The sequence below is a fragment of the Sinohyriopsis cumingii genome, chromosome 12 (assembly GCF_028554795.1).
Source record: "Sinohyriopsis cumingii isolate HCF-2022 chromosome 12, ASM2855479v2, whole genome shotgun sequence".
In the NCBI taxonomy this organism is placed as follows: Eukaryota; Metazoa; Mollusca; class Bivalvia; order Unionida; family Unionidae; genus Sinohyriopsis; species Sinohyriopsis cumingii.
Window position 1 is genome coordinate 126,700,159 of NC_142972.1, and position 13,074 is coordinate 126,713,232.

Genomic DNA, 13,074 nt, shown 5'->3' on the forward strand with positions numbered 1-13,074 from the left:
TGCATGGCTTCAACTATCATATCTGTTTTGACAACTACTTTGCCAGCATCACTTTGCTGGAAGATCATAATGCAAATGGTTGGTATGAATGTGGCACAGTCAGGGGAAAATGCAAAAGATTTCCAAATCTTAAACCCCTTACAGGCAATTAAGAAAAAATGTTCACAAATTAAATATCATGTTCTATGGAACTTCTGTAGTAAATGTTCACAAGTTAGATACAATATTCCAAGGTACCACTTTAGTAAATGTTCACAAGTTAGATACAATATTCCAAGGTACCTCCCTAGTAAATGTTCACAAGTTAGATACAATATTCCAAGGTACCTCCCTAGTAAATGTTCACAAGTTAGATACAATATTCCAAGGTACCTATCTAGTAAATGTTCACAAGTTAGATTCAATATTTCAAGTTACCTCTCTAGTAAATGTCAAAGTTAGATATAATGTTCAATGGAACCTCTGTTGTAAATGTTTCAGTTCAAGTAATGTTAAATGACTATAAGATAATCCTGATTGTAATTCTGACCCATACAAGCACTAGGTTAGTGACATTTACATTTCAGGTGCTTGATGTGGGATCTAATCGCCTTTTTGATGTCTCCGTCACTAACTTGATGTCTTCCCAGATCAACCTCTTAGACATCTCTGGCAACCCAGAAATGCAGGTGGACACCAAGGAACTCAAAGGGATCAAGTATGTAACTACAGTCAAGCTTTTTATATTGAGTTTTACTTTCTCTCTTTATAAGACTCTAATATACTCCTGAAAAAGTAGAAGGTGGGCTTATTATCAGACAAGAATATCATAAATACAATATTTAATTAAAAAAATGTTAAGAAAGGGTGTGTGCTTTATTGCCTAGAATGGGTTTATCATCAGACAGACACAGTAATATGAAATACAGTACACTGTCCATTGGGGGAAAGTTCAAATCAGTCTTTACAGGTGCTCAAATGTGTCAATAATCAACATGTGAATAATATATTAATATGAGTTCTCTTAGAGGTTTATAACATATATTGACACTGAGAAAATAATATTGACACTGAGAAAATAATATTTTGACACTGAGAAAATAATATTGACACTTGAGAAAATAATATTGACACTGAGAAAATAATTATACTGTATGTCAAGGCAAAGCTTGAATTGTTGTTGGTGGGTGCCATAACGGCTCTTATTGCATTAAAATAAAGTTTAATAGCTGTAAAGATAATTACAGTTTTTAAATCAATAAATGTGAAAGAAATTTATTTCAGGTTTTACAAGGAGATGCTCCCACCAAATACCTTGAGTATAAACATATATGTGATGGAAAAAACTGAATGATGGAGGAAAAATCAAATATTTACCTTTGACCATGAACTTGAAGATAGGAACCAAAAATGTTGTATGCAACAAGTACTAAAAGTGAAACATAAGTGTACAAATCAGGTTTCATCAGTTTATTTCTTATGGGTGAAAAGTGACACAAAAGAAAAAACTGATTGATGGATAGAAAAACTAACAGTTTTCATCTTTAACCTTGACCTTGAAGATAATACAATTTTTATAGTATTCAACACACCCTCTGGTAATGATACTTAGGCATACATGTATAAAGTTTCATCACCTTATCGTCTATGACATAAAAGTTACATAACTGAAAAGAGTGTGAAGGATATTGGCTAATAGAAGGACAAACATATGCAAACTCCTATGATGTGTCTTTTGTTTTTTGTTAACCAGAAAGTAGGGGACAATTAAGCAGCTATAAAAAGCTGGAAAATATGTTTTTAATTGACAGGTCCAAGAAGAAGGTCTGTATAGTGGACATCAAGGGCCAAAATCGGTCCCTTCTTGACCTGCAAACCGCAGTCATTGATGATCTGGACAAACCTTGGAAAAGTGGGCTGTCTCAGACATCAGGCATCAGGAACAAGTCAGTACCTTTAGCTGTAAAATAATCACACTCAGACATCAGGCATCAGGAACAAGTCAGTACCTTTAGCTGTAAAATAATCACACTCAGACATCAGGCATCAGGAACAAGTCAGTACCTTTAGCTGTAAAATAATCACAGCATTTTCGTGAGGATTAAATTTTGTGACAAATTTGCATGACATATTTATGAATTTTAGGAATGACAATACAAACATACCATATATACTTGCTTGTAAGTCAAGTTGAAATGCAAACAACAAAATCCTGATCTTTGGTCTATTTGTTTACTCTACTGATTACTCCTAGTAAATTGCACACACGTGGATATGCCAGCACATTATGCAACAACAGATCTGGGTCTGTGCAGTTTACAGTTGGACTCATAAGCAAGTATGTATGGTAGTTATACCAAATGCTTGTATACAATAAAACATTCTTAATGACTGCATTTTGTATGTATGCTAATGTGACTGAATTTACAAAAGTATTTTAATAACTTTCTGATTACCTAATGAATTTATTACCTCATAAATGTGTTGAAGATATGAATGATAAAACTGCACTTGTAACAGTTACCTCCCTTGAACAGAAGGAACAACAGCTGAATATCCATCAAATTAGTATTTTTTTAAATTGAAATTCTAGCCTTCTTTTGGGGAATAATTTCCACTGATAATAAACCACATGACAACTCATAAATAGACCACACAACTTTTTTCTTTATATAATACAATTATTTCATACATACAGAACATAAATTAGATATTTGCATTTTACCTTATCAAATTTAAGCTGTCTGCCATTTGTTTTACCCTTGTTGTATATTGGCAGTCATCATGGGACTTTTGCACTTCACTTGTAGGTCACATTGTCGAATTATGACTTTGTTGGGGTTCTTGCACTTCTTAGATTAGCTTAATTTAACAGAAATGTTGTATTTTATATCTTTATAATTGGCCAATCATCTTCATAGCACTTTGTTCTCAAGGAAATACTATGATTTACAATGTGTTACTAATTTTCATATTGTAATTTTTATGAACTTTCATTCCTTCTTACTCTGGTAGTGTAGGGAGACAGTGTAACAGTGTGATGTATCAATGATAAATTACACTGTTCCACTGTCTCCCTACACTGCCAGTCCTCATTGATGCATTACACTATTATACTGTCCTTTGTACACTACTAGTCCCACTGATGCAATAACAGTACATTGCAATATCCTTCCTACACTACCAGTTCCCACTGACTGATGTATTATACTGTCAAACCATCCTTCATACACTACTAGTCCCACTGACTGATGTATTATACTGTTAAACTGTCCTTCATACACTACTAGTCCCACTGACTGATGTATATATATATATATATATATATATATATATATATATATATATATATATATATATATATATATATATATATATATACTGTTAAACTGTCCTTCATACACTACTAATCCCACTGACTGATGTATATATATACTGTTAAACTGTCCTTCATACACTATTAATCCCACTGACTGATGTATTATACTGTCAAACCATCCTTCATACACTACTAGTCCCACTGACTGATGTATTTATACTGTTAAACTGTCCTTCATACACTACTAATCCCACTTACTGATGTATATATATATACTGTTAAACTGTCCTTCAATCGCTACTAGTCCCACTGATGCATTACACTCTTACACTATCCCCCCTACAATAACAGTTGCACTGATGAATCACACTATTACACTGTCCTTCCTATACTTCTAGCCCCATTGATGAATTACACTATAACACTGTCCTTCCTACACTTCTAGCCCCATTGATGAATTACACTATAACACTGTCCTTCCTATACTTCTAGCCCCACTGATGAATTACACTATAACACTGTCCTTCCTACACTTCTAGCCCCATTGATAAATCACACTATAACACTGCCCTTCCTACACCTCTAGGCTCCACTTGATGAATTACATTATTACACTGTCCTTTCTATACTGCCAACCCCACTGATGAATCCACTACTACACTGTCCTTCCTATACTTCTAGCCCCACTGCTGAATTACACTATAACACTGTCCTTCCTACACTTCTAGGCTCCACTTGATGAATTACATTATTACACTGTCCTTCCTATACTACTTACCCCACTGATGAATCACACTACTACACTGTTCTTCCTATACTTCTAGCCCCATTGATGAATCACACTATAACACTGTCCTTCCTACACTACTAGCCCCACTGATGAATTACACTATAACACTGTCCTTCCTATACTTCTAGCCCCACTGCTGAATTACACTATAACACTGTCCTTCCTACACTACTAGCCCCACTGCTGAATTACACTATAACACTGTCCTTCCTACACTACTAGCCCCACTGCTGAATTACACTATAACACTGTCCTTCCTACACTACTAGCCCCACTGATGAATTACACTATAACACTGTCCTTCCTACACTACTAGCCCCACTGCTGAATTACACTATAACACTGTCCTTCCTACACTACTAGCCTCACTAATGAATTACACTATAACACTGTCCTTCCTACACTACTAGCCCCACTGCTGAATTACACTATAACACTGTCCTTCCTACACTACTAGCCCCACTGATGAATTACAATTACACTATAACACTGTCCTTCCTACACTACTAGCCCCACTGATAAATTACACTATTACTCTGTCTCATGTTAACAGATTACTTCACTTTCTTTTCCCATTAAATATTTTTGTTCTCTGTTCTGAATGTCATATATATATATATATATTGAAAGCAATAAGCAATGAATGTTCTTATATTTAGCAATTATAAAAAACATCCTTTGGATGTTAGATAATTGTAAGGCAAAATCTGTCAAGAATGTCATGCAGTCTTCATTTTCAAATGTATGTTTGCTTCACACTTTAGGTTATTATCTCACCTACAATAGCATATTGAATCATAGGTATCAATTTTTAAGCTAACCATAACAGCAAGAGGGGGGGGGAGTGATGGTGTGAATTTTCCATAACAGGAAGTGTGTCAGTTTTTCATCAGGTTGCAACAGCAATTTGGTGGCAGGATGGGTGTTAATTTTAAGAGTCTATTGTAAAAACAATGCCAGAGATAAGAAGTGTAAATTTTATATTTGATGCAAGCAAATGAACTAAAGATGTGTAAAATAATTTTATATTTTTGATTACCGAAACAATTTAAATTTAAACATTTATTCTAATGTTGTCAGTGAAATGTTTTTGCTGTGAGCCAAGTCCATGCTTTATAATAATAACAATAATAATAATAATAATAATGACCTAATTTAAAGAGGCTGACACAATTAGTAGCATGGAGCAAATCCTCATTGTGCCCACTATTATATGTTTATTCACATGTACAGTAAACAGTTGCACAACCAGTAAAGAAGGGAAAGACAACTCTTAGTTCTTTCTATAAAAATTACAACTTCATAATGGAAAGAAAAAAACATTAATAATAAGCTACATTTGCATGCGGATTATTATTATTATTATTATTATTATTATTATTAGTAGTAGTAGTAGTAGTAGTAGTAGTAGTAGTAGCAGTAGTAATAATGACATTTTATAAGAACATACTTCTACTATGTACATTGTGTATATACAGTACAAAATAGTGGTACAATCAAGTGGAAGATTGGAGAATTTATACTTTAAGTTGTAATTTATTTGTCCACTCAAATTAGGCCATATAACCAAATACACCCTGAATTAGTCTTGGTCACTAAGCAGTTTGACACCTTCTAAAAGACACAATAACATCCAGATGATTATGACTTGGTCTAGTATCCCAAATGTGTACTTTGCAATATTCAACTTTGAATTTAAATCAGCATTGAAAGTGACGTGAAATTAAAAGTAATTCATTTACTCCAAGAAGAACTTTATATCAGGTACAGACATCTATTGTTGTCATGCAGATAAGTTGCTGTAAACTTCTTTTTTCCACATACAGGATCTCAGTCATGGTGATAAATAAACCAGGATTCAACAATGGCAAGGAAGGACTGTTTGCTGTTATTGATGGTGGAAGGACCGATGAAGTGTCAAAATTATTGTCCAAAAAGTTTCAGTCCATTCTGACAGAAGAACAACAAAATTGCCCATCTTCAAAGGACTACCTAAAATATGCCATGCTAGCATCACACAGGTATCTGGGTGGGAGGCAGAATCCCAAATTGACTGCAATACTTCAATTAAAAAAAAAACAGCAGTTTCTCACCTCAAAAAGTCAACCATAATCCCCAGTTGTTAAAAATACTTAACGTATTTTGGACAATAAAGCTCAGCAAGTTTCTCTTTTCCTTGTGGCATAACATATTTAACTTTATATGTATTTTCACATTACATATGTGCATTTTAAAATCACAAATGTAAATTCATAAACAGTTTTGATGACAGGAATGAAGTGTGATAACAACGGAGAAAATAAATCAAGCTACCGCAGATTCAGATGAATAATTATTCAAAGACCAACATTTCTGTTATGATTTACCTGAGAAAAATGAAAGCCGTGTAAAAATCTGTAGTTGTAGTTTCATGATGGCTGTGAGAGTTTGTATTATGTAAGACATTGTTGTACATAGAAATCAGTTTTCCACCAGTGATATTGTGAGCAATATGATTTTGTGTGAAAGATTCTGAAAGACATAAATGGGAGTATGGGTTAGGAAAGTGGGTTACATTAGAGCAAAATTTGCAGGCAGGACAATTGATCTATGGTATTCATGCTACAGTTTGTGTAGTGTTTAAATGTATAAAACTCTCACTGGATAGATTAACAGATTATGCAGAACAATATTGTGTTTTATAAAAACAGATTTTTATTTGAATGCTTTCTTTATAAATGATGTTGAGTCTTATTTATACACTTAATAGGCAAAATGTGACTTGTTGTACACGGCTCCCTCGATAACTCATGCACAACGGGTTCCACAAAACATAGACCACACTATAAGTGAGGAAATGAGTTACAGAGGGACCTCTAAAAATTAAAAAAATCCACTTAGATAGACACTGAGAAAACTGCGGGGAGTGGGGTTAAGGAACTGGGCTGTTTAATGACTGAATCCTTGTTTAACAGTCACATGGATACTAATTGTTAATAACGTGCTTTCTTTAATGAAGTTGTTCATTATTCTGTATAAACATTTTTTTCAAAATGTAAAACATGTGAAAGATATTGTTTCATCTTAAAAATCCTAAACATGAATGCAAAAACATCTGTGTATTACATCACTGCTTTTTGTTTTCTGATTAGTCTGGTTCCCAGAGTGATATTTAAAAAGCATACTGCCAAGCCAGGAGTCAAGGTAGCAGGGAACTAGACTAACTGTTGATACATCACCAAACAAGATTCTTTTATTTCCAAAAACTAGCAACATTTATTTTGTGAGACAATTGCCTACCTTGAAACTCAATTTTTTTATTGTTCAATTAGTACAATATTGATGTCGTGATTTGATTGGAAGTAATATTGAAACTTCTTATCATCCTTGAGGATATCTCAAAGTGCCAGTTCAGGATTTTTCTGAAACTCACTTGCCCACAATGGTCCGTATCTGTGAAACCAAGCTCTTTATTTTACAAAGTATTAATTTTGCTTGGTTGGCTCATTTGCTTTCTTTGATCACATTTTCAAATGAATCAGTTAATTTAAGGTAGTTTATGTTAACTACACAATAACATTATAACAGTGTTTGAGTGATCAACTGAAGTGAGTTCACCCAACATAACAATACAACAAATACTTTCACAAGTCAGTTATTAAAACACGGCACTTTTTTAGGTTCTCAGAGAAATGCTTGTGGACATAGTTGTTATGATAGATTGACACATTTTACATTTGAATACACATTGCATGTATGGTTATTACACTTAAGAGGAACTGAAAACACAAATGCTACTTAATAAAAATTATTCAATCGGTATTTTACATTTTCATTGATCTAAATTGTTTGGATAGAAAATGTAGCCAATTCTATGACTTCTTGTTAAATGTAGCCAATTCTATGACTTCTTATTAAATGTAGCCAATTCTATGACTTATTTTTAAAAGTTGATTATGTCAAAATGTTGATTAAAATTTCCAGGTCCTAACTACTATTTTTGATCATAAAACAAGTGATTTAATAACATTTCAGTTAGCAATTTTGATCACGATTTTCTTCAAGTTAAAGAAATATATAAATTTCTTTTGGCATTTTCTGGTTAAAAAAATGGGATCCATGCCTGCTCCCCATGTTTGTCAGGGCATGAATTATCGAGTGAGTCATGTATTTAAGTCTTGCACACTATGTGGAGGGGGGCAAATAAATCATTGTAAAAGCTTGGTTTAGGCACTGGCCTACAGTTTGTGATTTCGATTTGGATTTTTAACATAGCTTTAAAAAAAATTCCAGTCATATCGCTATGATGTCTGCAATGTGGCAGTTGATAGTGATGTCTAGCACTGGGGCATCATGCCACAGACATGTAACATGATGTCTGTCCCACCCATTCACATTATCCTGACACCAGGCCGACCAGTCCTAACACTAACCTCTTAATGCTGAACGCCCAGTGAGGCAGGTGTTAGTACCATTTTGTAAATCTTTAGTATGATTCGGTCGTGGATCGAACCCATGACCTCCCGCATCCAAGGTGGACACTCTAACCACTAGGATCAAACCAGTTCCATCGTGTTCAAACCAGTTCATTCTAGTTTACCCTGGCTCAAAACCAGTTCAAACCGGATTAATCCAAGTAGATTTCATGGTTTTAGTCCACATTGGACTGGTTTTGACCTATTAGAACTGGTTTAAACCAGTTCCATCTGGATCAAACTGATTCCATCGTGTTCAAGCCAGTTCTTTCCAGTTTACCCTGGCTCAAAACCAGTTCAAACCGGTTTAATCCAAGTAGATTTCATGGTTTAAGTCCACTTTGGACTGGTTTTGACTGGTTAAAACCAGTTGAAACCAATACAGTCTGGATGAAACAGGTTCCATCTGGTTCAATCCAGTTCATTCCAGTTTATCCTGGTTCAAAACCAGTTCAAACCGGTTTAATCCAAGTAGATTTCATGGTTTAAGTCCACTTTGGACTGGTTTTGACTGGTTAAAACCAGTTGAAACCAATACAGTCTGGATGAAACAGGTTCCATCTGGTTCAATCCAGTTCATTCCAGTTTATCCTGGTTCAAAACCAGTTCAAACCGGTTTAATCCAAGTAGATTTCATGGTTTTAGTAAACCTTGAACTAATTGTGACCAGTTAAAACCAGTTTAAACCAGTTCCATCCAGATCAAACCGGTTCAATCGTGTTGAAACCAGTTAATTCCAGTTTACCCTGGCTCAAAACCAGTTCAAACCAGTTTAATCCAAGTAGATTTCATGGTTTTAGTCCATTTTGGATTGGTTTTGACTGGTTAGAACCAGTTTAAACCGGTTCCATCTGGATCAAACTGATTCCATCGTGTTCAAACCAGTTCCTTCCAGTTTACCCTGGTTCAAACTGGTTTAATCCAAGTAGATTTCATGGTTTTAGTCCATTTTGGACTGGTTTTGACCAGTTAGAACCAGTTTAAACCAGTTCCATCTGGATCAAACTGATTCAACCTGGTTCAATCCAGTTCATTCCAGTTTATCCTGGTTCAAAATTGGTTCAAACCAGTTTAATTCAAGTAGATTTCATGGTTTTAGGTCACTTTTGACGGGTGATTTGTTCTTAGTGTGTGCTGAACAGTTTCTGGTAACATTGTTACAGGTGTCTGAAGGCAGCAGGTCAAAAATTAGGGGCAACAGCAGCCATTTGCCACCTTGTAAAGCAGGATGAAAACAGCAACCATTATGTCCTAAATGTGGCTAATGTGGGAGATGTAGAAGTGGTTCTGTGTCGTAGAGGTGAAGCGGTTTGCCTGTCTCGTCTTTTCACAATACAAGCCAACAAAGAGGAGTGTAAGAGGATATGCAAATCAGATGGAATCATTACTGAGGTAACTATTTCCACGGCAGCAGTTGTTGTTTACCAAGGCAACAGTGTAATTAGTAGAGATGATATCAGTTTATGCTGATATTTCTTTTTTTTTTTTTTGATCCATCCCCATCCATTTCTCATTATAATGATAATAGGCATCACATTTCTAGCAGCAGCAATGTTGTCAGTGTTGTTAAGAATGTTGATACATCAACACATGGAAGCAGATGAGATACCATGTTTCTAGGAATAGTTGGTTTGAAAAGTTGAGTACTTTCTGTAAAATCCTCAAATAGTTTTGATCATCATTCAGTTTTTAAAGAATTGCCAAACTTTTGCCACATAAATTTTAAACTTTAATTCTGAAGCAGAAGAAAGAATGAAACATAGTTTTATTCAAAACTGATATATTTCAAACATATTTTGTTTTGTTTTCTTTAGGATAATAAGATCAATGGAGTGACCCATAATTCCCGTCTCCTTGGCAACAGTTATTTGTTTCCCCATGTCATACCAGATCCATATACAAGCAGTACTGTACTCCAGCCTGAAGATCAGCTGATCATTGTAGCCAATCAGGGATTTTGGAATTTCATTTCCTACCAGGAAGCTGTAAATGAAATTGTAGATATTCCAGATCCAGCTCTTGCAGCTAAAAAATTGCAGGATTTAGCTCAGGGTTACAAATCTCAGGAAAATATTGCAATTCTTGTGGTTCGGCTGTTGTTTTATCCCACAGAGAGGAATCGGATAAAGACCTTGATACAGATGCACTATCAAGAGGAGCAGCATGTGCTAGCTGCATTAAAGAGGAGAGATGCTGAAAGGGATGAAATAAAGAAACAACTGGAGGAAGAAGACTCCCTTGAGTCAGTCCCCATGGAAATTGTAAAGCTGAGAGATGGGAAGAAAAGAGGTCAGTTAAGTTATGTTTTTAATAAAGCTGATGTTAATGGACCTGCAGATATAACAGACAATAAAGATGCAGCAAGTCCTAAAGCTCATTTGCAAAAAAAGATCAAGGGCAAGACTGTTGTGGATATATGGGAGGAAGTGTTACAAAAGCGTCTCGCAGAAGAGGTGAAAGAGAAGGAAATGAAGCATGTGATGCAAATTGGAAAGGAGGAGGAAGCTCTGGATGCAGATGTTGGTTCAGAGGGACAAAATTGTGACAACTGGTCAACTGTGGCCGTACCTGGTCATATAAAGAACAGAGTTGTGACAGTTCCTTCACCACTGTCTGTGTCTCCAAAGAAGCATCCAGCACCCCCCCCTCCATGTCATATGGGGCCATACATGTATGGAGATAATGCCAACCATGCCTCTCAGGTATCAGTGGAATTCACAAAAGAACTAAAGCATCCTATTGATGTTGATAGAGATGCTGTTCTGTTTTATCAAATGCAGCTGACAAGATCAAAGAGTCATGGTGCCAGCAGTGAAAGTTTGGATTCTACTCAATCTGACCCCTCATTTTCTTCAGTCAAGGAGGCCTTACATACTAAATCCTTTCCCTCCCATAGCATTGAGGTACTAATGAATATTTCAAGGCTTGAGCAACTTCAGCATATTGGAGGCTCTGTACCTCAACCTCTAACAAATCCACATTCTGGAAAGAGGACCACTTTAACTGACTCGTGTCCAACTACATCCGTGCCAGCAAAAACAGACAGAATTAGCACCAGATCAAGCTATTCTGATATCAGAGATCTTGATGCTATACTGAACAGTGGAGATTATCAGTCTAGTCCAGAACAAGATAATTTCATGAGAGATAAAGAGGTTGATGAAATTGACTGGTCCATTAGTGATATAGATTCCAGGACAGAAGAGGCTTCACATAAATCCACACATCAGATTCAATCGTCTCCATTGTCAGATGCCACAGTCAAGTATGGTCCAACCATCATGTCTGATGTCGAAAAATTGCAGTCATTTTCTCCAAAGAAAGACCATCATTCTCAGGAGTCAAAAACTTGTATAGAAAGTCCGTCTAACCTACGAAAAGACAGACAAGTTTCCAAACAGGATGAAGGTATTTCTAATCAAGTTGTATCTTTTCCACATTTTGAAAGTGAGGACCAAAGTAGTACTAGTTCTGATTCTGAAAAGGAAATAATACTAATTACAGGGCAGGATGGTCCCAAAGATTTTCAGGACACATATAAAAAGGTGACAAGAATTCCAAGAACTACTAATAACATGGAGAAATCAAATGTAACCACTACACATTTTTACCCATTTGTAGAGCAAGATGTAAATTGTGATTCACTGAATAGTCTGGAGGATCTTCTAGCCTTCAATAGACTGCAGAGCCAAAAGACAGACAGTGTCCAAAGTGCGTCTCCCAAGAATAAGCTTAAAATGACCAATACACCTACACCTCCCCCCTCCACTCCATCAAACATATCACAACCAATGATTCCAGATTCTTTTAGCCAACAAAGTATTATTATAACCTACTTATGAATTCAGGTCAAGATGGTATTTAGGATCAACAGAACCATTGTCAATAGGTCTAAGTGAATCAGATGAGATCAATGTCAATAGGTCCAAGTGAATCAGATGAGATCAATGTCAACAGGTCTAAGTGAATCAGATGAGATCAATGTCAATATGTCTAAGTGAATCAGATGAGATCACTATGAGGATCTGATATCAAGTGAAATTTTTGACCAGCTGAGTGAATTTTCAGGGATGATCTTAAGTGCAAAGGATGTTCTGTTATGAATATGGATGACAATTGAAATTCCTGACATTCTTACCAGTAGCTTTTCTTGATGTTATGAATGTGGATGACAATGACTATTGAAAATCCTGACTTTCTTACCAGTAGCTTTTCTTGATGTTATGAATATGAATGACTATTGAAAATCCTGACATTCTTACCAGTAGCTTTTCTTGATGTTAATAATATGGATGACAATGACTATTGAAAATCCTGACTTTCTTACCAGTAGCTTTTCTTGATATTATGAATATGGATGACAATGACTATTGAAAATCCTGACATTCTTACCAGTAGCTTTTCTTGATGTTATGAATATGGATGACTATTGAAAATTCTGACATTCTTACCAGTAGCTTTTCTTGATGTTATGAATATGGATGACAATGACTATTGAAAATCCTGACATTCTTACCAGTACCTTTTCTTGA

General features: G+C 35.4%; 1 protein-coding gene across 1 annotated transcript in view; it reads left to right on the forward strand.

The window, feature by feature from the left end:
* LOC149787419 (PH domain leucine-rich repeat-containing protein phosphatase 2-like) overlaps positions 1 to 12,805 on the forward strand; it is a 92,280-nt gene extending 79,475 nt beyond the window's left edge. The window contains exons 13-17 of the mRNA XM_089978031.1: positions 567 to 697; positions 1,791 to 1,925; positions 5,915 to 6,109; positions 9,706 to 9,934; positions 10,357 to 12,805. Coding sequence (XP_089834157.1) covers positions 567 to 697; positions 1,791 to 1,925; positions 5,915 to 6,109; positions 9,706 to 9,934; positions 10,357 to 12,384 — 2,718 coding nt within the window. The 3' untranslated portion in view covers positions 12,385 to 12,805. The remainder of the gene's footprint in view (positions 1 to 566; positions 698 to 1,790; positions 1,926 to 5,914; positions 6,110 to 9,705; positions 9,935 to 10,356) is intronic.
* The last annotated feature ends 269 nt before the right edge of the window (positions 12,806 to 13,074 follow it).